The sequence below is a fragment of the Lepidochelys olivacea genome (genome assembly GCF_965140295.1).
Source record: "Lepidochelys olivacea isolate rLepOli2 genome assembly, chromosome: 1".
NCBI classification, from domain to species: Eukaryota; Metazoa; Chordata; order Testudines; family Cheloniidae; genus Lepidochelys; species Lepidochelys olivacea.
This window is the reverse complement of record NC_140411.1, coordinates 240,615,648-240,641,293: the sequence shown is the minus strand read 5'-3', so window position 1 is coordinate 240,641,293 and position 25,646 is coordinate 240,615,648. Positions and strand designations below refer to the sequence as shown.

Below are 25,646 nucleotides of genomic sequence, written 5' to 3'. Positions count from 1 at the left end.
AGTGCCTCAACTTCCATTGACTTTAATAGAAAGTTGAGAGTGCTCAGGGCCGTGCAGGATTGTGCCCCTTTGGGCTCAAGCTCATCCATGTGGTATAAAGTAAGCTATAGCCCTGCTGGATGGATATTTAGTAAAGGTAGGATGACCTGCCTATGTATCTGCTTGGAGAACCTGATGGCCAGATCTGCTGCTGCTGTAAATCAGTGCAGCAGGTTTGCACCTGCTGAGGATTTGACCCAATATCTTGGGGTGTAGGAAAGCAGCTAGTGGAACTCAGCATATTACAGGTGATTATTCCCACCCTGAGGATCAGGCCTGATAGCAAACGATGCTACAGACTTTTCTGGAGTGCAGTGTCCAGTTTCGGATACTTCAATTGAAGATGGACATAGGTGAGATTGAAAAGATCAAAGAGGGCAATGAAGAAGGTAGAAGAATGTTTATAATTCATATGAGGAGAGTTTGGTAAAATTAGGATAATTTAGCCTGCAAAGGAGAATAGTTAAAGGACTCTTCATGGAGATACTTACGATAGTGAAGGTTAAATTAAAAACTGAACAGTCACTCTGATTGCCTCACAAAACCGAGGAAAGAGTTACTCAATGAAATGAGGGCAAGGTTGGGAGTGACCAAAAGATGTTACAAACTGATGACAGTTCATTAGAGTGAGTGAACAGAAATGATTCTCTGACTAGTTCCTAGAAGTTAGGAATCCACATCTTCAATGTCACTACTGTTGCTCCTAGCAACAATAGGCTTGGCTTGGCTTGGCTTGGCTGCTGGTAGTCACGGCGTCAAGGTCAAAGAATGCGTGTAAAGCAAATGCAAGGAAAATATTCCTTCACAACAAGGAGTCAGCCTGTGGAATTTACCACCACACAAAATCAGATCATACTGGAGATTCTTTTAAAAAGGGGCTGGATAAATATATGACCAATAATGTCAATTTCACTTGGCCTCGCTAGATTTTCATCCTGCACAGTGCTGAGTGCCCTCAATTCCCATTGAAGTTAGTCGGAGCTGAGGATGCCCTGCATCTCACAGGACCCCCATGAGTATAGACTGCAAGAGCGAACCCTTAAAGATAATGGCCAATATTCTCAGAAGGGATTAGAGATTTTGCATTCCTCAGTTTTTGGATGCTCAATTTAAGACACCTTTAAAGGGCTTCATTTTTGGAAAGTGCTAAACACCCACCTCCCAAAAGGTGTCTCAAGTTGGACACCCAAAATCATTAGTCCTTTTGAAAAATCTTGGCCATCGCTTTTTGGCTTAGGACAAGAATGATATTCTCACTACTGCAAGATGAGCAGCCTTTCAGTACACTCCTGCCATGACAGTGATACACAAAATTCAACAAAGCCTGTATTTTGACAAGTTATGTAGTTATTAATAGAGTTGCGAGACTGTAAGCCTGACTAGATCTGGGGGCGTTCTTCTCCTCTCTCTGTTACCTCAGATTTATGCCTGTGTACCTGTGTTACACCAGTGCACATCCACTTTAAGTGAGATCAGAATCTGGCCCTCACAGTGTAGGTTAAGCTCAATTTAGCAACCAAAAGTCTGGCTGCTTCTTTGAACTGTCCCAACATTTGGGTCTGCAAAACTGGTCTGGAAAGTTCATCAGAACAAGTTTTCTCATGACATGAGACTCCTGGTATGTCCTGCTTCTGGTTTGGCTAGACAGGCTGCAAAAGCAGCCTTTTCTCATGGTATAAAGGTATCTCTACTTTGATAGAGATGGGCCCCAAACCTAAACCTTAGAGTACCTCTACACTGCAGCTGGGCATGCACTTTCCAGCTTGGGTGGACAGAGACACAGTAGCTCTTCTTGAGCTAGTACACTAAAAATAGCAACGTAGCCAGCGGTAGCACAGCAGCTTGGGCACATACCCAAGGGGGTATGTGTGGGTTTCTACTCAGGTGGCTAGCCTGAGCTGCCACCCATGCTACCCTGCTATTTTTAGCACACTAGCCTGAGCAGAGCTAGTGGGTCTCTGTCTGCCCAAGCTGGGAATCCTGCTCCCAGCTGCCACCTAGAGATAGCTTTAGATGCCCACAGCTTTTTGGGGCATTCCAAAATTGAACCCAAATCAGGAACCAAAGTTTGCCATCTCTATAATTGACAGAACCAAAACTTTGAGGTGTTCAAACTCTGGGTGGAAATGTTGCATCTCAAGTTCTAATTTACATTCCTAGCAGGAACCTGGAGATGGAGAAATGGGCAAAAATAAAAATAGCCGAACAATTTACAAACCTCCAGAAAAATTTCAGTCACGTTCAATTTGATTTGAGGGTCAGGATCTGTGGGAGGAGATGGGCTGTGTTTTTTGAAGATACTACTGCAGGTCTGATCTAATTCCACTGGAATCAGTAGGAGCCTTTCCATTCCTTTCAGTGTGAGATATATTGATCCCTAATTCACTGAGATGTGTAAGCATACAAAAATGTTTACTTCTGTCACTTTTAGGGTGCACTGCTATGAAAGGGGCTGTTCTTGCTTCTGTTGAAGTCAATGGCTGTTCTGCCATTAAAATTAACAGGAGCAGGATTGGGCCCTAAACCCTTGAAGTGTTTCTCTGATAACCTATTTTATCTTCCTTTTCTTTTTAGTCAAAAAGCCCACTTGTGTTTATTATTTGTGTGTGTGTGTCCCTGCCCTCCCCCACCCCCTCACACACTTGGTAAGAAACCATAATCTTTTAAATCAAATCCTATTAGCCCATGAAAAGGGATTCCCTAGCCTATTAATTCTAAAAGCGTATTTTTTTACTATTCGTTTTCTTAGCAATTTCAGTTAAGATGTAAGATACACTACCTACCCCAGCTGGGACTGCAGCTCAGGCAGCTGACATACTGGGTTTTTAATGAGACTTAGAAGGGACTTGATGAAAATCTCATAAAAGGAAATTCTGCCCTTTCAAAATCCCAACACAGAAGTCCTGGCATTTGAAATCCTGAAACAATCAACACCCCAGGTCTCTAAATCATTCAGAAAGGGATTGAGTAGTGCAGGGGATTGCTAATGAGAGCCAGAGCTTTTTTCTGTTATTACATCACTGGTTCAAATCTTGCCCAGATTGGGAGTGACCAAAAGACATTACAAGCTGATGACTGTTCATTAGAGTGAGTTAACAGAAATGATTGTCTCTGACTGGTTCCTAGAAGTTAGGAGTTCACATCTTCAAAGCCGCTACTGTTGCCCCTAGCAATAATAGGCTTGGCAGCTGCTAGTCACAGCATCAAGGCCAAAGAATCCGTGATCATGGAAAGGGAATTCCCCTCTTACCTATTAACGTGATTCCACTTGGTCGTAGCTGAGGGTATGTCTACTGCACAAAAAGGTGTGTTTTTAACTTGGGTTACCAAACTGGGGTTACAATAGCAGTGAAGACCCCATCAACTCAGCTTCTAACTCAGGTTAGCAGCTCAGGTTTAACCCCAGTCTCCACTATAGGCTCGAACTTGAGCTGCTAACCTGAGTTAACAGCGAAGATGCTGCAACTCGACTTTTAACTCGGGTTAGCAGCTGAAGTTAAAACCTATAGGGGAGCCTGGGGTTGACGTTGAGCTGCTATCGCAAGTTAAAAGCTGAGTTGCTGTGTCTTCACTGCTATTTTAACCGGGGTTAGCTAATCCAAATTCAGAATACACCATTTTTTTGCAGCGTGGACATACCTTGAGGCTCATTAGCAGGGCAGTATAGGGGAAGCGTGCATTGCTGCTGCCTATTCTAAGGACAGAGCAGTTTTCTCTCAGAATTGTATAGCCGGCATCTGTCACCAGAAGCAAATTCACGCAGAATGTATGAAAACTCATCCCCTCCCACCCACACACACTTGCAGTCCACACCACATGATAGCTGTCACTTGTGGTACTGGCATTGTATGAACAGCACTTAATGCCAGCTCCAGGCAGAACAGGTCTTAGGGGTTCAAGCTGCGCAGTCATGTCAGGTGCTTTGTAAGCGCTCCCCTTCCCCCCATGAGGCTCCTGCTTTTGAAAAGTGGGAGGGGATGCCTTGGAGGTTGGCTATTGAAAGGTGCATTGAGCGGAGGAAGGATAGAAATAGTGTAGTGGGCTTTTCCACTAGACGCAGCTTGGAGTACTTTTTTTAAAAAAAATCTGTCCTAGAATAGGATGATTTATTTTTCTCTTCAGATCAGATGGAAGGGCAATAGGATGCAGAGTAATATAGGTACAGCTTGCTAAAGGTTTTCAGACAATTCTCCAAATAAATGATATTCAGGCTGCCCACCAGAGCATTTCCCAAATATGGCAAAGCTAAAGGCAAAAAAGGAGATCTTCCTTGGGTTAACATTGGTATTTTCCTCCACTGCTATTGAAAGCTTGTTTTGGCTGCTGGTCTAGCTAATTTACTTAGTGGGAATAATTCTGTCCACAGAACAGAAGAACTGAAATCAATTGCCATATCCTGCACTTTCCATCAGCATCCAACCATGACTCAGCATGCTGGGGTCAGGCCATCAGTGGCGATAATAAATAATTTTCAGTCCAGAATTTTCTGGGTGGGGATTAGAGAGTGAAACTAGTGCATAATGATTCTGGATCTTAGTCAGACTTATGTCGGGCAAAGGCTTGTAGGGGAAGGGGGGGAATCTTGCCTTAATGTTTTCAGAGAAAACATCTGCTTCTTCATAGGCGTAAGAGCTTCACATCCAACAGTATCCTCCTCCACTAGTCACTGTTTAGACTGGGGTACAGGTGATGATAACCCCAGTTATACATTTATCAAAGCAAATATTGCTATGAAACATAATTTTTAACTACTTGACTATTGCAAACTTTACTTGTAATAGCTAGGTAGTATGCACCTGCTATGACACAGAAAGTCCTAGGTACATCCGTATAGCACATACCTCCTGTGCCGTTGACTGTATTGGCTACATCCTCATAGCATGCACTTGCTTTGTGCAAATCAATTTAAGATTATATTATTTCTATTGCAGTAGCGCCTAGGGCCCCAACCAGACAATCCCTGCCACAGAGAGCTCAGTCTATGATTTAGACAATACACAACAGGTGAATAAACAGACACATGAGCAGGAAGGGGATGGTGGGCAAGGTAGTGGTAGAGACTGACTTGATTCCATGAGAAGTAAGGATGCTTGAGATTTCCAAGGCCACAGCAGATTTGCACACAGTGTAGATGAATTCAGCTGCCTGCATATTTAACATAGATCAGAAGGCGAGGGTGGTTGCAGGCCACATTTTAGAACTTGACAACCTATTCCTGCCATACAACATTTGAAGACAGTTGCTCAGTTGCCCATTGATGGTGGAAAACTTGTTTTCCTTTTCAGTCATCCACAATGTCTAATTATGACTTTTTGTTTTGTTTTTGGTTGTACGCTTTCTAATATCTCCCAAGCAGATCAAAGACGACAAGGCTAATAAGGACAAAGCACCTAAGGAGGAGGTGAAGCCTATCTGGGATCGTAAGAAGGGATTTCCTGAACCAAAGCCACAGAATGGAGAGCGTTTCCAGGAACCTACTACTCATAAACTTAAACATACCGAGAATATTTTTAGGTAAGATACACATTAACACTAGATTTGTTTATATCAGAGTAGAGCTGTGGGACTTGTTGCCTTTTATGGGTCTCTGTTACCATACTTTTAGCTGTGTAGTACAAGACTTAAATTTCCAGCATCACTGAAGGTTGTAATATTCAGTGGCTCCTTAGAAATAAATTCAGGATCTCAAGCTATTTTATAGTGGACTGCTGCCCACCTCACTGTAGTGGGGAAATGAGAGACTCATAGCAGAGTAGTAAACAATAAGCAAACAACTAACCCCCTCTGTGGGGATCAGTCATTTCCTTTTACCATACTCCTGTCATCTACTAGGCATTTCTTAATGAACTTCATCTTTTCATAGTCTACATTAAGAGTCAAGAGTTGTGATTTTATACCCTAGTGGCACAGGTGCCTGACTCTGAGTGAGATAACCCATTGCCAATTACACACCTGCTTTTAATTACACCCTATATAACCAGCTAGGAGCAGCCTTGCCTCCTAGGATAGCTCTTTTAAGAGTTGATCTTTTGGTTGTTTGCTCTAGCAAGCCTTGAAGCTAATGATTTCTGCACAAAAGAGTGATTATTTGGTGGAGTGAAAACTACATCCAGCCACACTGTTCTGCCTTTTTAAGAAAGATCTTAATGTGGTTTAGCGAGATAAGAAAATAAAACTGTCTCTGAGGCTTCTGCTACAGTTGGAAATCTAAAGGTAACTGGTTTATGGGGAGAGATTTGGAAAGGCTCATCTCTGCTACAAAGTGGGGAAGCAAGGGGGAATAAAAGCAAAGAAGTGGAATAGACAAATAAGTTAGTAGTCTTCATTTATTTCTTCTAAATCTCTTCCTGTTGCTACTGAAGTAGGTAAAGACTTTAAGCTCCCTAGTCAATTTTCTAAACAGTGGCAGATGGAATTTTTGTGCATCCTAGCATTCCCCTAATGGTTCCTATGGGGAAACAAACTTTTCAAAAGTAAAATAATTCAAAATCCTGTATAACTAGGTTGTCGTATAACATCGGGATGGAATAGCAGGACATGAGTCCTGTTAGTAATTGTTCTGTATACTCAGGTCAAATCACCACTAACATGAGTTCTGTTTCTAAAATATGTATATAACTTTTTTCACTTGCTTTATTTCTTGTTAGAGCTAAGGACTTATTTGAAAAACTTCAAATGGGGTTTCTACACTCTTTCCCCACCCCACCTTAGGAGGAAAAAAAGTTTGGTGTCTAGTCATAGGACTTTAGTTTGGGACTACCTGTAGTCTCATTGTCCATAAACAAGATAGTAGCAAGAGATTAAGAGACTCAAAAGATAAGTCTAAATGGCAATGATGAGAAATAAAACTTCTTAATACCAACTGAGAAATCTGAGGCTAAAGAGAAATATTGTCTGTCCCACCTTTGTCTCTGTCACTGACAGAATATTTAGAAAGCTTTATCTTTGTGGTTTCCCTTTCCCACCTCCCCACTCTCATATGGGAGTGCAAAAATCCTAAGCATGATGTAATGCATTTTTCACATTGTTCTGTCATTTTGTCTCTCACAAACCATCTTATTTCTCCTTCTGTGTGAAGGCTAGCAGTTGGCTTCTTTTTCTTAGCACCAAATAGGCACTTCTGAAAGCTCTTCTTCAGTCTAGATTCTCAATTCTGATTTCTTGATTTTGGCAGCAAGGGGCTGAGATTCCCGGAATGTGCTGAAAGCAAAGAGGCTCAAGGAAAAAAATATGAAGAGGATAACTGCCAATTATTGTTCCCTACTAGAGAATATGCAGAAACAGCAGAGGAAGACCTCCATAGTGTATATTAATAAAAGAAGATAGAAATAGCTTGTGGATGTACATGATTAGGAGATAAAAAGTTCTTTTCAGTAAGAAAGACAAATGTCATTGTTTGGACAAAATATTCACCCACACCTTCCAAACAGTGAAGAAAAAATTGCTTAAGGCTAAATTCTACTCTCAACTATACCACTACAAACCTGGAATAAGTCTACTGACTTCAGTGAAGTTACTCTGTATTTTCCCTGAAGTAACTGAAGACAGAAACTGATCCATATTGCTGAGGGAAACCTTAACTGTTGTACTGTTGGCTCTTCTGGCATTTAATTGTGCAACACTGTGCTTTCAATGCTATAGTGTTTAGGATCTCCTTTTTCTTGGGTGTAGAACAAGGAAGAAAATAAAAACAATATAAATGCCTACTTGCCATTTTTCATGTAAGTGTCATGCTGATACCTCAAGTGTTGACCCCTTTTTCTGGTGTATTAATAAATACACTTCAAGGAACAAGCGCGTAAACACTGATGTGGTAATTACATATATAGGTTGTGCTACTTGACACTCCCACAAAAACATGTACCTCTTGTGGGCAGTATGAATGTACTGTTTTTTAAAATGTCTTTGATTATAAGACCTGGTTGGAAAATATCTGGTTTTGATTTGTTTGGGGTCCCCCCCCCCCCCCCCCCGGTTGGAAAAATTCAATGAAAAATCTAGTTTTGGGTTTATGAAAAATCAAAAACTCTCACAGAAAACTTTAACCAAGTTTTTGATCAGACCTGATATATATGCAAGTTAGCAAGAGTGCAAGATAACAAGTGGTATTACATTATTGAAGCATCTTGTGTTGAAAATATTGATGGAATAATAAGAATATTCCTTCGTACCCCTGGTAAACTGAAGACTAATGCCCTAGCAACGGGCTTTAGCTCTCTTTAAAGAGATTTGTCAAACACTTTATATAATCCCTTAGGGAAGACATTTGTCTGAGAAATCCAAAGGATCATTTGTCTTTTATTACACAGAATATAGTGTGTTGTTTCACTTCTCTCCGCCTTAAATATTTATTTATTGCTTTTCATTGGATCCCTGAATTGTTTTATGCATAAATTAATCAAGTAGTATGCTTTTAGAAGCTGGAACATATCTCTGTAGGTAATATTCTCAGTTACATGGTACAAATATGTAAGGATAAGTGTGTATATACTATGGAGTTGGGACTAAAATAAAATGGATCTTGAATTAAAAAAAAAAGACATGAAAATTTCAAGTTCATGAGTTCAGATATCTCTAGAAAGGGGGTGAGACACATTTGTCGTAGGTTCTGAGGCAATATGATACAAAAACTATGCTTCCAAGCATGTGGGACCCTTTGGTCCCCCACTGTCAGGGGAAGGCAGAGAGATGCCTCTGGGCTCCCCAGCCTACTTCAGCCCCTGATGAAACCTGCTGAGGGTAATACACGCTCTGTGAGGAACAAAAGATCTTGTCAAGAGGTGTTTGTGTGTGTCAGGTTCTTATGTTGCTGCCTAGTTGAGTCGTAACGGGTGATCCAAAGTGGCAAAGGAAAACCTGTGGCATCTTAACCTGCTTCTCAATTCATTCGCAGCCGCTCCGGCATGAAAGCAACTACAAATGCTGAGGATGGTAAGCCAGTGCCCCAGGCTGAAGCCGGCAAACGACTAGAGGAACTGCGCCGTCGCCGAGGTGAAAATGAAAGCGAGGAGTTTGAGAAGTTGAAGGAGAAGCAACAGGAGGCGGCCGTGGAGCTGGAGGAACTGAAGAAAAAGCGTGAGGAGCGTCGGAAGATCCTTGAGGAAGAGGAACAGAGGAGGAAGCAGGAGGAGGCTGAGAGAAAAGCCAGAGAAGAGGTAATGGTGTAGTAATAACACCGTGAGATCCAAAGTTAGACTCTGTTCTGCTTCACTTGCTCCTATTGGTCTTTCATTGCATGATCACACAATGCTGTGCAGTGAGGCATACTCTTGGGCAAATAATCAATGGGACTGCACAAAGAGAGAGCCTCTGCTTAACCTGAGTATAGGTGGCATTTTAGGCCCTGGGATAGTACCTCGGGCCCAGATCCTCGAAGGTATTTAGTCTTCTATCTTACATTGAAAACAATGGGAATTAAAGGCCAAAATACCTTTGAGGATCTGGGTTTCAATATCTAAGGCAATGTTGTGTGAAAGGAAAAGTAAAACCAAAACAAAGCCTAATGTCTGCAGACTTGGAAGGGCCAACACTAGACTATTTTATTCCTGGATCTGCTACTGTTAACAGACTGTGTTACCTTGGGCATGTGGCTTTACTTCTCTTTGCCCTTGCTTCCTCTCCCACCCTTTTCCTGTGTCATCTATTTAGACTGTAACCTCATCAGGGCAGGGATTGGCTTTTGCTATGTGATTGCACCTAGTGCAGTGTTGCCCCAGTTTAAGTTGGGAACTCTAGGTGCTACAATACAAATACTTAACAGATAAAGATCTTTCAATTTTCTCAGTCAGATTCCTCCTTTTGGGGGCCCTACCACCATTCCACTACGTTTTTCTTCTCTGCTACCCACTAAGGTTGACAGAGGCTACAAAACTGGGTCTTTCATCACCCATTTGTACAATGATGTGCAGTGGCACATGCTAATGGACAAAAAAGCTGCACTGTTTCTGAAACCTTCAATCTCAGCTGGAAGTACACAGTATTTGGTGTGACATGATCTAATCCTGACACACAAGGAGATAGCGCCAACGGGTGACATTCTAGTCCCATGCAAGCCAGTGGCAAAACTCATCACACAAGTGGGACCAGAATTTCATCTGTAGTTGTCTTGAGAATCTTAACTCTGATTTTCTTATTTCCCATGCATACAAAATATCAGGTGCAATGTTGCAGGAACATAGGCTTTTGTTTGTTGTGGGTGTCTTTTTTTTTTTTTTTGGCACACATCTTAAATTACAGAAATCTTGTTACTAACGCAGATGTTTGTTTGCTGCAAATGGGATTAAATGCCTGTGTTATGATGGACTGACTCTCATTAGAAATCTTTGCCTCATTTAAAATTTAATACCAAAAAATACATCTGTTTGCCTGTTTCTTCTGCCAAGTGAATCTCCTTAAACTGGATGTTCAGATCTCTAGCACAGTAGTTAAGGATCTAAATTACACAAAAAATAAACTTGGATATTGGGGACTAATAATTATACTACTTAGCACTTATAGTGAAAGGGCCCAATCCTGGAACATGCTGAGCTCCCCACTTTCCCATAAAAGAACTCTGTGGGAGCGAAGGTCACTCAACATTTTGCAGTATCAGAACAGGCCTTGCTTAATAGGGCTAAGAGTGACTGCCCTTTAGTTCAACTGATGTCTTACAAAATAAAAACCCACACTACCTCTGCAAGAGTAATAGCCCTTCTTAGGCTGTATGTGGTGCTTTTCGTCTTCAGCTCATTAGGCATATATTAATCTCCACCACCCACATGAGGTAGCTAAGTATTAATATCTGTGTCACAGTTCCTGATCTATAAAGAGGAGGAGAAGTGACTTGCATGAGGCTAAAGGAGGATTCAGTCTTGGAGGTGGGATGGGACCTTTGGGTTCTTGGGTCTGTTCTCAGGCAACTAGGAAGATCCGCTCTTTGGAATTTATTCCCTTGAAAACATTCTACCATCAATATCCTGACTTAGAGCCATGTTAAGTGTGGCTTTCAATAACATTTTTAAAATCAAGTGTAACAGTCTTAAAAGTTAACATTCAACTTCTTAAGTCCCAGTCCTTTAATGAAAGACCACATTTTTCATAATGTACTACTGTCTCTCATTACACTTTGAGACAGTGGGCCATGACAGTACACTTTGTTAAGGAGGAAATGTCTTTGGGGGCAGGGGGAAATTACGATCGTATAGATTAACACACCCACTTGATTCTATGGTTGCCTAGTGCACCACAAATACATTATAAATAGCTAGAACTAAAATGGGTCACTGAATTTTCTGGCTGGTGTAAGGATTTGTGTTCTCCACGAATCCTGTATATTTCTCCAGGAGTTTAAGGGATCTGAGGTTGATGTGGTCTCGTGAAGGAAACAAATGACTAGCTAGGTGCTCATACTGTCTTAGGAGGAGAAGAGGAGGCTGAAAGAAGACATCGAGAGGAGAAGGGCTGAAGCTGCTGAAAAACGTCAGAAGATGCCAGAAGACGGTTTGTCAGATGACAAGAAGCCGTTTAAGTGTTTCACTCCCAAGGGTTCATCTCTCAAGGTAACTTCTGCACTAAGTCTAAGTCTATGAATGAGAATAGAATAGGGACTCAAGCTAAAATCACGTATACAAACACCCCCAAATTTTGGGAACACTTCAAATCTGAACAAGGATCCCAATCTGAATTTTGCAAATGGACCTTAGCCAAAACTGTGGATCCAAAGACCTTCAAACCTTGTAATGTTTGAAATCCAGGTCAAAGATTTTGCAGTATGAGCCCGACTGTATGTATATTGCCTAGAATGCAGGGTACCCATTGTCCTTAATAATCAGGATGTCCAAAAAGAGGCCTTTCTGATATCCTCAGGAGGATATCACTTTGGAAAACATTAGTGTTCTCAGTGTCAAACTAATATTTTCACACTTCAGTGATGATGTGTGTTAGAGAAACTGGAGAGGAATCAGAAATGGACTCTTCTGTTCTACATCCTCAGTTCTCTTCCTCCCTAGCATTTAAGAAGAACACATGGCCACAGAGGACTCATCTCATCTACATCCTTATACTGTGTATTAAATCTATTTACCAGTGGGTGAAACTCTCCCCAGAACAGAGGGCTACCATAAATCCAATCCACCACATAAGCCCCAACTACAAATTGCTGGGCTCAATAACGTAGGTTTTTGTAGCAGGAAAGAATAACTTCTTCTGCAGCAGGAATTACAGGATGGCTCTCTCTGTGGCTTGTGTTATGCGGGAGGTCAAACTAGATGACCACAGTGGTTCCTTCAGGCCTTAAAATATATGGTGAATCCTGACCTCCCACTGAAATCAATGGGAATGTTGCCATTGACTTCAGTGGAGGCAGGTATTCATCCTATGAACTTGTACTGCCCTTTACACAAGGAAGGAGTAAACTCACAGGGTTATGATATGCCTCAGATCCTCAGCAGCATTTCCGTTGAGAGCAATGGTGGCAGCGGGGCCCCTGCAGCTCTCAGCTGCTGTGGGTGGTGGGTGCTGCTCCTCCAGCAGGGTTTGGGCTCTAATGCCCCAACTTGGGCTTCCATCAGCCCCTCCCACCCAAAGTCAGACAGGTCACAGGCTTCCATGAATTTTTGTTTATTACCTGCAACCTGTCAGTGACCTTTACTAAAAATAACAGTGACACAATCTTAAACTTAACTATAAGTTACTAAAGAGTTTATCAGTAGTTATGGCACTAGCTGCTTCTTTCTAAGCCTCCAGCTGCTAGAAATCAAGACCATTGTGCATGTTCCTTCTGTTTGAACTTTTTCTTCTTCCTGTGCACGTTAAGATGTCTGGTTGATTTTTATGAAATGCATTTTAGGTTTCTAGCTGACAAATGCCATGACTGATTTCTTTCTCTCGGTTGGAGAGAGAGTTGAAAGTGTATAGTGGAGAAATGTTTAATAGAGTTAGATGCAGCTTTTAGTCTTCACAAAGCTTTTCTGGTAAAGCTACATTTAAAAAAAAAATCTTTGGTAGACAGCTTAAACTTTCCAAACTTTGTTAAATTTCAAAGACTATATTTAGGGGGAGATAATAGCTGTGGTCTCGGTGGTGGGAGAGAATTGATGACTGTTAAAGCTCACAAGAGCAACTGTGCTAACTTTGCAGGAATTGTTCTTATTTAAAATGTATATCTGTGACACTTCCTGAACATGCCGGTCCCGGCTTCCATGGGCAGCCGTGTATCTGCTCAATCCAGCTGAAATTAGCCTCCTAAACTGTTGGCCTACATCACCTAATTGGTTTCCTAGGCTCCACAATTGAGGTTTGGGTAGGTTTATGTGCATGTTCTGTAGGGTTCACTAGATCGGTCTTTGACCAGGATTTTCTTTCACCCTCCTTGCTCTTGCTTTTATTCTGAGCTAAATAATCTCATTTCTTCCACAAAGGAGTGATTTGATTGAGGAGGGGAAGAAGACTTGTTGAACTGGGACCTGGTGCACATCAATAAGTGCGAAGGAGGCAGGAAAATGGTGTGAAAGGGGTGTGGCATGGTGCCATTTTATGGATGCTGCATTTATCTGTCAGGCAAAGGGCTGACTAGAGAGACATAAAGACCAACATAGCTTAGAGAATCTGAGTAAGCTATGCAGTCCAATGTCACTCGTTACTTTTTTGTGAGGATTCAGATCTATAAAGACCACTCTGACCTAGCATATCACAGACCATAGAACGTCACCCATTAATACCTGTTGATGATAAAACAGTTAAACAAAAGTGTTTCAGTGAAACCTGCTTCAAGAACACAACAGGGCCATCAAGGTTGCCATCACTGGCAAATGAAGGGAGCTAGGGGACATACAAGGAACAGGAACCTGATGTGTAGGTAGGAGCAGAGGAAGCCTAGTTTGAAGTTAATATGGAGGGCAAGGGGAGTCAAGAAAGGGAATTAAAGAGCAGTGTGTTCAGGATTTTTTAGCAGCTATGTTTTTAAGAAAATGACCATGATCCTGGGGAAACTGAGGTAGGTGTAGACTGGAGTCCCTCAGATGAGAACACATGGGTTGGGTTCTTTTATGTATGATAGTGAGGAGGAAAAATGCCAAGAGAATGCAGGCAGATTCATCCTGGGCTCAGGGACAGTGGAGAGGCTGCTTGCTCTTCCTTCTGTTAGGGATTTTTGTGACTACTTCAGGCCCTGGTGGGCCATTGCAGCAGTGCATGATTGTCACTCCTGCATCTTCCTCTTCCCCTTGGGGCTTCCTGTGAGGGCACAGGGGTGCACAAAACAAGGTCTGCCGCTCCTGTACAGCACCTCCTGCACTGGAGTCCTTCCCAGTTTAGGTGGCACAAATGGGCTGTAGCATAGGGGTGAACTGTCCTGCATGACGCTTCTTTGTTGTATTCTTCCCTTCAAGCCCATTCCTGAGGGGTATCAGGAAGAGCCGTAGAACTGTCTTGTCCCTTCCTAAAGCAATGAAGAAGGCCAGAAGACTTGGAAAACAAAGTTTCCTCTGGGCAGTGAACCCCACCCCCGCAGTCTGAATCTTCAGTTGGGCAGGAAAACAAAACCAGTTTGGAGCTGAAATGGGAGGAACTCCAGCTTGCAGCCTGGGTGTGGGTGGGAGCAATGACAGAACTGAGGAGTCTTGGAAGTTCTCCAGCTCCTAGCTGAAGATCTCATGTGGGGGATAAGAGGATTGTGTGGCAGCCAGCTTTCTCTGAAAAGGCACTCTGACTGCAGAGCCAGGATGTGTGACCTTGCAGGACCTGAGACTTTTTTTTTAAAGACGTATCTTTGCCTAGCGCACTATTGCTTATTTAGGCAATATCTCCGCATCAGAGCACTGACTGGGAGGAGTTAGATCCCACGCCGCTCCTGACTTTAAAGAACCTCTCCTCTAAGTTTAGTTCCTCCCTCCCATTATTTCCCTCTTGAATATGAGAAGGGGAGCCTGTGGCTTAAACTCATCACTCAAGTAAGTCACCTGAGTTACCCCAGGGGTGCACAGATGTTACTGACTTCAGTAGAAAGCAAGACGGGTGCCTAGTGGGGCCATGGTGTATGTTAGTGCTCAAAGAGTCTGAGGGCAGGCTCTTTTCTCCAGGGAGCCAGAACCAAAAGTGGAACTGAGTGGCTAGATTCCTGCAGCTGGGTGCTGTACATTAGCTAATGCTATATGGGACACTATTTTTCTGACTCACCCCCCCTCCCCAAACTGTTTCACTTTTTTAAAGTAGCATTTCTATTGTCATATTACCTGAAGTGGTTTGATAACCTTTATTATACATAGTTTAAGAGTCTACTAAATGGTTAAGATAATTAAATGCACATAAAACAGACAACTCATTATTGGAAATAGTTAGTTGGTGATCTGTTCCTAAATGTTATGTAAATGCATGGGGTCAAATCCAGCATTAACCTTTTCCTCATACCATCTTATTCACATCCTGGGGCATCATGGTTGGCAGTGAAGGCAGAATTTGTTTCATAGGCCTTAGGTTGCATCTCTAGCCTCATTAATACATTCAGCAACTTCTTTGCACAACTATATGGTAGAAAAACCCCATAGCCTCCAAGCCTGCTCATACAGGACAGCTTCAAGGAGAGGAAATGTATAAGCATGGTTACACCCTAGAAAAATCCTTCCAACTCAGATGAATCATGTATTGCCCTTCATCTGCCTGCACAGCTTCCATTAACTAAGGTCCTGGTCCTGCAAACTGCTGTTTTACTTATGTGAGGAGTCCCCTGATGACTCACATCAGTCAAGTTAAGTGAGTGCAGAAGTGTTGTCAGATTGGGTCCCTGGTGTTTGTGACAGTTGCTATATTGTTGGTCCTTTACTAAGGCTGTAGGCTTCTAATGCTGACATATGGAGATTATTCTTATATTTGATTTGCAGAGGCTGGCTTATTTGAGACACCAGGCTGGGTTCTTCCCCATCTGGTAGTTTAGCTGGAGATTGGTGTCTTTGATTTCTTGAAGCCCTTGCTTGCTTTTGTGATATGTTCTGCATGGTGTTCCTCTTAACAAAACCAGGGTCCAAGGCATTTAAAAATCCCATACAGGCTTTGTTTAGTGTTTGGTCTCAGATACAGGAAACAGAGTTTCTGCTATTCAATTAACAACCTTGCTTTTTCCTATTTATTTTACAGATCTATTTTGTAATTTTATTTAGTGTACGTGGCTAATATTCCTCCTCCTATGCATGCAGCTTGCTTAGAGTGCAGTGGGTTGAGTGGCATAGTCCTCTGCATGTTGAGTTTGGTTGAAGTACATTGAAAGATGGGTTTTTCCCTGCATGCAACAGTAATAAAAACTGGGCTCTTCCTAAGCAGTGCGCCAAGACAGATCCTCATGCAGGAGTAAGGAAACCTCATTAACAACCATTTTATTCTTCAGGCTGGAAAGGCCTAGTCTGTCCTGAGGGATCCCTGCTAACTCTGCTCCTGTCTCCTTTCCCCCTTGCCCTCTGCTGGAGTCTTGCCTCCCTCTCTTGAGCTACACTCCCCGGTATCCTATCAAGTGCAGACAGAGCCCCCATGTGTACGGAGTGTACATTCACTGCCCACCTCTTTGCTACTCCCCCACTCAATGATTGTTCCACTCCTCTCCCCTCTTTGCCAAATCGTTCACTCACGCTGGTCAAGATGGGGCAGTTGCAGCTGGGAAACAGGATACACCAAGATTGGAGAATTAGTAATTGCTTGCAGAGGTATTCAGGGCTGTGATTAATAGAATCCACCTTTTCCCCTTAGTGAACACAGGGAAGCTCTAGAAAACAGCCAGTCTAGCTGCGAAAACACCATTAAAATTGGTCCCTTTCCTGAGGGGTATCTCAGCTAGGGATCCAATGTCATAAAGTTTCTAAGCTAGAAGAGTCTCTAAACCACACATTAGCTAGCTACTTTGGGCCCTGCTCCTGCAAGCTGTTCTGCAGGGACCATCCCCTTGCCTGCATGCAGGGGACCCACTGATGTTGCTGAGGGAGGGGTCTGCTGTGTAGAGCTTATGAGAAAATAGAGGCCTCAGTCTGCAGTGTGTGTGTACACACACTCTGTCCTTTAGGACTGCTATTCAGAGCACACTTTTCTAGAGCTGAATGCAATGAGAAAATAAAGGCCTCTTCCAATACAAGATTAGAATCATGGTCAAGATCTGTTCAGACCATATTTCCTTTATAGGAACTAAAAACTAAGCCCACATGATGTTAGTACTTATAAACTTTTATACTTTCAGCAGTTTCCCATAACCAAAAATATGACCCCAAAATGGGATTCATTGCTGATGGGCAACACTTTAATCGTTTTCTTTTTGCGTTGAGTAATGGTTAATATCACAGATCTATCTATTCCATTTTAACCACATTCATTCCGTGGCCATGTCAATTGTATTACTTTTGGGTCAAGACTCCTTTCCAAAGACAGCAGAGGAAAAATCTGAGGAACTTGGACAGCCTTCTCCTGGCTGGTGTGTTGCTGCCACTGTGTGGCTGGATAAAGAATCAGCCATACAGTATGTCTAGTGGCAGAATAAAGCAGACCTCTCTCTTCAGGAATTTATTTGGATCTGAGACATGAGCAAGCAATACTTGTCCATCTTTTAAGACCAATTACTGGGAATAGTGTGTGTCTTAAATCAGAGCTGCGCATTTGAGGTTCCCTGGAAATATATATATGAAATTAACTGGAATTGGTCCAGTTAGTTTCTCATTCAGCAATGAAGGGAACTGCCTGAATCTCTGCTGCTGTGGCCCTGAGTTGTGGAATTTCCAACCGTTTGAACTTAAGGCATACTATGGGGTTAGATATTTTTACACTGCTATGAGGGAGGGAGGATGCAGGGGAGAACCTAGAACCATTTAAGTGAGCGGTCTAAAGTTAGTTGTCATTACTTCTACTTTGAAGATGCAAGTGCTGCAGTAGTCATCAGTAATGACTTGGAAACAGTACATAGAGATACTGGTAAATCTGCAGTAATCCAAATTCCGGGATAACTGACGGTCAGGTAGATCTTCTGTTTATGCAGTTGCTCCTGTATGGAGCTGCAGAGCTGACTGCAGGGTAGGGTGGGGTCCAGCTGAGTACTGACAGGGAGAAGTAAAAGGAGGTGAAATTGTTGGAGCTGACTCCATTAACGACATCATCTTTGCCAGACCTCCTCCAGCCTAGACTGCAGAGCAGACCTTGTCTCATGTGACTTCATTAAACTTTTTGTGGTGACCATGCTGTATAGAAGGAAAATATGCTTTGATCTATAATTTGAGTCCAAAAAATCAGTGTACGTGTCCTCTTTAAAATGTATGGGATGGAGTTACATGGCTCAGCTCCAGATCTGGCCTACTTTGATGTGTCTACTCTTGAAAACTTATTTAATTTGCCTCTTTCCCTGATGCTTTTTGCGGGGTGGGTGAATTTGGCATATAATGTGACTCTAATCTCCCAACCCCCTTAGTGACCTGTACATCCTCCCTTTCCTTCACCCCTGGTGCATTGGAGACTTACTCTTGTAAATATATCATCTTGAGAAGCACTGAAGAACATGAAGGAGGTAAATAATAATTCCCTGCATAATTCCCCCACACCTGCATGTCTGTTTCAGAATAGGGTCCTAAATGGCAAACTTCTCTGTATGTTGCTGCAGTGATTTGAATTTGAAGCTGATGGTTTTCTGTTTGGAGCTGCGTGTCACTACAGGCCTTTGAACTTGTATTGGGCTGCAGGCATTGCAGATAAATAGTTACACCACTTCTATCTTTCTATTTCTAGATAGAAGAACGAGCAGAGTTTTTGAACAAATCCGCTCAGAAGAGGTAAAGCAATAAACTGCGTAATTCACTAAATCAAAGCAGCAAAGTGTGTGGATTGTAGTAATCACTTCTGTTTTCTCCCCTCCAAACAGTGGTGCTAAACCCACTCACTCTGCAGCAATTGTCTCCAAGATTGACAGCAGACTTGAGCAATACACTAGTGCAATTGAGGTAAGTTATAACGAAATTATATTAACCCAATTGGTGATGGTGGTTGGGGTGGGGGGCCTTAATCAGTCCAGGTTTTAGTATCCAAGAAATGTGGGGAGCTTCATCACAAAGCTGCTTCTGATGATGCTTCAGAACAAAGTGGTTCATACAAGGTTTGAACAAACGTTCAGAGGCTTATCTGACTCAAATGTCAGAATTGTGACCCCCTGTTGCTACTAAATATTCCATCTTCTCTCTCTAACCTTAGTGGCTGTTAACTTGTAGTACTTTCCAGATGAGTCTCAAACAGTGCTACTAACCTTTAATGAATTGAGCCCCAGCACCCCTCTGTGTTTGGTGCCTACCTGTTTTCCTCATCTAACAGGTTGTTGAGGCAGAGAGGAATGACTTGTCCAAGGTGTCACAGTAGCTCTCTGGAAGAATCGGGAACAGAACCCACATCTCTGAACTCCCAGCTGTGTAGTCTAACCATAAGACTGTGCTTTCCTCTTCATCACTTGTCGCACATCCTATTCATTAGGCCGGATTGTGGGCAGCACTACATAGGATGTAGTGAGCCTTGTCACGTGATAATGTTAAATCAGACTATCTTCTAGCGCTGACCTTAATGAGGATAAACAAAATGGTAGTTCCTAACTTACTCTCCCTTCTGAGGTTCCACCTAGAACGATCTACCCAGTCCCTATTTCCCTTGTCCACTTGGCTGCTGTTAGTTTTAAAGAATCAGTACATATCTGTGTCTTACAACTCCACTCTGACCCTTTTGTCCCCATGTAAGACACAGTCTCTGAGCTCAGAGCCTGCAGATTTTGATTCAGCGCCAGAACTAGATGTTTGATTCCCCAAACTGTGAATGGGTGAGGATGGAGCTGTGGTCCCATCCATCTCTGGCAGCAAGCGGAGCTGATCCCATGCAGCAGGGAGATCAGGCTGTACCATTTCCAAGGGTGCAGAAGTAGCTGTGATCCCAGACACATTGGACCTGCTTGTCAATTAATGTAAATGGTATTGCTCCACTGACTTCAATAGAGCTATGCTGATCTAGACCATCTGAGGATCTGGTCCTTTGTGCCTAGCTTGGACATAAAGCTATTGCTCTGCGAGGTAAGGGGAGTGGTGGAGAGCTGTGCAATAATGTTACCTGTGCTTTCCTGCCACAGTCTGGCCCTTAATTTCTCGTGCTGGACATCCCTTACACTTAGAAACACAAGGCAACTTCTTCAACCTCTACCTGTTAGGACCCTCCACTGCCCCACATCCCTAACCGATTCTACAATATTTGTGAATGTTGCCAACAATGAGGGAATTTGGACTTCCATTTTAGTAACCCTGCAGAAGTTACACCTTGCAGAAATGCTCGACTGTTGGGCCTCTGTGATAACCTTAGTTGTAGGGTTTACCTGCCAGTACCAGACAGAGCAGGATGGACACACTAGACAGCGTATCAGTCCTTTACAGCTGCCTTCCTCCTTGATTTGTGCTGCAGCCAGAGGCAAATCCATGGAAGGAAGGGGGCAAACTGTTTAAAGGAGTTACAAGCTAAATCAAACTATGGGTCAGCTGTAAGCACTACTTTATAAACCTCTGTACCATCGGCTACTGTTTACCACAAACCTTGTAAATCCATGTGTGCAAAATCTGCATGAATGATAGGGCAGATCACGAGGCGTGCACTGACTTGAACAACTGTACTTCCAACAAGTGAGGCTCTTTACTAAGAGTCTTATATTTGTCTGCATAATAATTTGCATAGTCATCAATGGAACTTCATTCAGCTTTAAAAATACACGTATACACTATTCTCCACTGGTGCTCCAGAACTCTAAAACACATTCAGCACCAGGGTCTTAGTTCTGAGCACTAACTAGCGTCTGTCTATTGCAGGGCACAAAGACTGCAAAACCTGCTAAGCCAGCACCCTCTGACCTTCCAGTCCCAGCTGAGGGTGTCCGTAATATCAAAAGCATGTGGGAGAAAGGGAATGTTTTCTCATCACCCTCTGGACCAGGGACACCAAATAAGGTACATATTCCTACTTTGCATGTTTATATAGAACTACACCAAGGACCTTTCCTTAAATCCTTATTTATGAGTAATCCTTACTCCTGTGAGCAGTCTTGCTGAAGTCAAAGATAGATGGTGCTCAGCATCTTGAAGAACTGGATTCTCAAAGACCCAGCTACCCATGTAGCCTACAGCAGTGGTCGTCAACTGGTCTATCATGGAGCCTCTGACCATGGATCTCAGTCAGTCACTGAGACTGAGATCCACTGTTAGAGGCTCCACAATCGACCAGCCGATCACAATAGGGTTGCCAACCCTCCTGCAGCCAAACCGGGAGATCAACTGCTAACGATCTGTTGGCACAGTAGGGCTAAGGCAGGCTCCCTCTCTGTCCTGTCCCTGCGCTGCTCCCAGAAGCGGCCAGCATGTCTGGCAGTGGCTTGGGGTGTGTGTGGGGGGGGGAATGCCCAGGCAGGGCAGTGGGTCTCCGCGTGCTGCCCTCACCTGCAGGCACCATCCTCACAGCTCCCATTGGCTGGGAATGGGGAACCATGGCCAATGGGACCTGCAGCAGTGGTGCCTGCAGGTGAGGGCAGCACGCGGAGCCACCTGCCCTGTCCCCCCCCCACTCCCCCCAGGAGTTGCTGCCGGACATGCCGGCTGCTTCCAGGAGCAGCGCAGGGACAGAGAAGACAAGGAACCTGCCTTAGCCCCACAGTGCTGCCGCCCAGGAGCCACCTGAGGTAAGCAGCATCTGTCCGGAGCCCAAACCCCTCCTACACCCTGGCCCCCTCTCAGAATCCACACCCCGGAGCCCCTCCTGCACCCCAACTCCTGGCCCCAGCCCTGAGCCCCCTCCTGCACTCCAGCCCTCTCCCAGAGTCCACACCCTGCACCTCAACCTGCTGCCTGAGCCTTGAGCCCCTTCCTGGAGACAGCACTCCACACTTCTCCTGCACCCCAACCGCCTGCCCCAGCCCTGAGCCCCCTCTTGCACCCAAACTGCCTCCCTGAGCCCCCTCCTGCACCCCCAACCCCTTGTCTCAGGCTCAGCCCAGAGCCCCTCCCACATTCCAAACCCCTCAGCCCCAGCCTAGAGCCGGCACCCCCTCCTGCACCCCAGCCCCCTATCCCAGCCCACTGAAAGTGAGTGAGCATGGGAGAGAGTGAGCGATTGGGTGGGGGGGAGATGGAGTGAGCAGGGCAGGGTCTTGGAAAAGGGGGTGTGGCCTTGGAAGGAGCAGGGCAAGGGTGTTTGGGTTTGTGTGATTATTGTTGTTTCTACATTTTCTTTGAGGTAGCTCCTAGGTTGCACTTAAATTCAAAAAGTGATCTGGTGCTTATAAAAGGTTGGAGACCACTGGCCTACAGAATAACAGTAAGACTATTACAGTAGGCACTAAGAGGGAAACTTATTGCAATAATAGGCTTAGTTAAGAGAGTCACTGAAACTTCACACTTCTGACATCTTACACAGCTGTAACTGGGGAGCTTAAGCCATGTACAAAAAAGTTCGGAGTTGTGATGTTTTTATTAGGTCAAATTCTACTAGTAAAGTTATTTAGGTGTTTTTTGGGGTTTTTTGGTTTTTTTTTTTTTAAAAGCATCACTGAAATATTTAAGGTTCATATCTCGTCTATAAATTCATAGGCCAAAATTTCCTTCTTACAAGTCAACGTGAGTTGAAAGCACTTCTGAAAATTAGACTCTGTGTGTCTAAATATGAATGTAGGCACTTAGCTGTATGCACCCAAGTTTGAAAACTTTGGCCATATATTTTAAGAAATTCTATTAACCTTGGGTGATCTAGGCATGAGTTTTATTGTATTGTATTTCAAAATTCCAGTTAAGAAAAACAAAACCTGGATGAAATTATTCCCATGTCATTCTTCTGTTTACGCTAAAGATCTTATTTTTAGAATTTGGAGTGGAGGCAGAAGCAGCACTGGATGCTCAGGGATCGATGAAAGCTTTATAAACACTATCCAGGGGGTTAGTCAATGATTATTCTGTTTGCCAGGTGTGACCAGCTAGCCCTGAAAATTGAAGGCTATGTCTCAACCAGACATAGTCTCTGAGGGAAATTCTTATTAACCATGGGTTTTGCTTTTTTTTAAGCAAATCATAGAGCCTGTAGGCCCCAAATCATAGAGCCCCAAACCATAGGCACAAGTACTCTAGAAAAGCTGATTTGTAAATGACTGCTTTGCAGGAAACAGCTGGACTGAAGGTTGGTGTGTCCAGTCGTATCAACGAATGGTTAACTAAGACCCCGGACACCAACAAATCGCCTGCTCCGAAACCTTCTGTAAGTAAAACTGCAGTAACTGGCTTCTGAATGATAAGTTTGCACTTATGTCAGTAGAGGAGAGATAAAAAGTAAATATGGTAGGTCAGGAAGCAGATGGCTCCTTGGAAGGGATGGTGGTGCATTCTCTTTCCTCAGAGGCTTGACCTGATAGAAGCACTAAAGTTGAGAACTTGTGGATGATGATGGTATCAGAACAGCTCTCACCATCGAGCTGGTGCATCCTTGGAAACTGCATGGATGGATGCTCTAGAAAAATTGTGAGGGGTCATGTTACAGAGGAGAATGTTAACTTGGAGCCTCAGGTATTCTGCCATGAATCTGTAAATAAACAGTCATGACCTGTTGATGAAATATTTGATATTTTGCCTCCAAGAGGAACTGGCAAACTATTGAAATGCCCAAACTGTTAGTGTCCTAAACATGCCTTGGTGTAAATGAGACTCCAATCCTAAAATGGTAAATATATACAAGTAGCACATCAGGCTGTTATTTTTAAGCTTCCTGCATCCATATTTGACTATATGCTGCCAGACCATATAGCTTTCAGCTAATCTAGAGGAGAGGAGCAGCAGAGCTGTGGAAAGCTTTTGTGTCCCTGGATCTGCCCCTTTCCCACCAAAATGAATGCAAATGTCTCCTCCTTGTTGCCATAGCAATCCCTAATGTAGCAACTCCAGGAGAGAGACTGTCCCAAATGTCTATATTGCTCACCTCTCCTGTAAGAAGCACCTGGTCCAGATCACTGATGGCTGCCTTCACTCTAAGCGTCACATAACTTTCTACTCAGTTGGGAACAAGGGCAGCAAGCTACAAACGAAGGAAGAAGAAAAAAGTCGTTCAGCCACTGCCAAGAGGGGCAGGGGAAACAAGAGCGGTTCAGGGAGGAAAGAACAGAAATAGACAATTCCAGTCCCTTTTCCTTCCCTGCATTGGGAGATAACAACATGTATTGTAAGGTATGGCAGGGCTAAGGCCTCCACTGGATCATATTCAATGATTCATCTTATTTTGGTACTTTATAAAAAGTCTTGTTATGCACATTGTGTAGTATGTTCAGTACAATCCAATTGTTTTCCACATCACTGCTAGCATAGCATGTGCTTCTGATTTACACTCCTGTTGCCTTCAGTAGGGTTGCTTGGAGTTGAGTGGTTGCCCTTAAAACATCAGTATTTGCTAATGGTTACATGGTAACTGAGTTTAGCAGTGTCTGAATAGAAAATAATGGCGGTAGTTATTTAACAGTGACCATGGTAAATTGGCATAGAATCTGGTTCTCGTTTTTTGGGTTTTGTTTCTTTTTCTCTAAGCTGGGCATTAATAAACAATGCAGAACTAACCACTCCTTTTCTCAACCACATCTTTCTTTCTCTCTCAGCGGATTGCTCTTTCCTTTCAATATCTCTGTTTGCGTGGACTTCTCTAGATGCCTGCCTTCCTTCCTTCTGTCCTTTTTGGATTGGGGGTCTCTTTGCTAAACTGGTCAAGTAAATCCTTTCAAAATTCACTCTAAGGTATGATCTGACTGTAAACCTAAATGACTCTTAATGCTATTAGGATAAGCCAAGGGGAAATCAAGACGGTCTGTCTCAATTCCCAAACCATCTTTTTCTCTCCCTCTTGCGCACCAGGATCTGGCTGTCTTTATTTCACCTCCTTAAATCCATCCAAAATGAAGTTGAGAAGACTAGGCATGTGGTCAGTCCTCTGGAGACTTGTACCAACAGTGTTTTTGCACTGACCTTTTGGAGATTGAAATATGCTCAGCTGTGATCATAGCCACTTGCTATGTACTTCTTGCTTGCACGCAAGTTTTAATGCATCCTAGAGTATCACCTTTGTGCCAAAGCACACCCCAGAGAAGTCAGACTATAAACTGCTTGCTGCTGTTTAGTACCTGGGAGCTCTTCCTTCCTATTGTAGAAATCCTTGCGCACAGCAAGGATGTCTCCATTGGGGATGGCAAGAAGGATGCTGGGAACAATGTAGAACTTGCACCTTTCATGAGGTGCTGAAGGTTTATTTTTCCCTGGTGGGTGTTTTTCTCACACTTCCTGTTATCCTGGCACTTCAACTCCATGCTATGGATTTAAATGTTGTAGTTAGAATTAAAATGGACATAAAGAATGGTTTATGGCTAAGTGTTGGATCACAAAATCTTTACTTGAGAATGCACAGGAGGACCTGCTCTTCTGTTTGTGCAGTGTCCTTTCCATTACAGCATTTCTAATCCATCTCTGGGTGAGACTACATAGTTTGTTTACATTTTAAAAAAAACACTTCCTTTGTCTATACAGAATGATATATAGTCTGGCTAGACTACATGTCCCATGATGCACTGCTATATGTGACACCCCCCC

General features: G+C 43.3%; 1 protein-coding gene across 11 annotated transcripts in view; it reads left to right on the top strand.

Annotated features, from left to right (window-relative positions):
- The window catches only part of CALD1 (caldesmon 1), a 245,945-nt gene that overhangs the window by 215,494 nt on the left and 4,805 nt on the right, over positions 1 to 25,646 (top strand). For 8 of the 11 annotated variants that reach the window (XM_084611419.1, XM_084611416.1, XM_084611422.1 and 5 more), the window contains 7 exons: positions 5,393 to 5,553; positions 8,933 to 9,194; positions 11,436 to 11,576; positions 18,760 to 18,803; positions 18,893 to 18,971; positions 20,856 to 20,993; positions 23,188 to 23,283. In XM_084611419.1, the coding sequence (XP_084467545.1) occupies positions 5,393 to 5,553; positions 8,933 to 9,194; positions 11,436 to 11,576; positions 18,760 to 18,803; positions 18,893 to 18,971; positions 20,856 to 20,993; positions 23,188 to 23,283 (921 nt within the window). The remainder of the gene's footprint in view (positions 1 to 5,392; positions 5,554 to 8,932; positions 9,195 to 11,435; positions 11,577 to 18,759; positions 18,804 to 18,892; positions 18,972 to 20,855; positions 20,994 to 23,187; positions 23,284 to 25,646) is intronic. The other 3 variants (XM_084611417.1, XM_084611425.1, XM_084611418.1) reach the window with 1 other exon arrangement.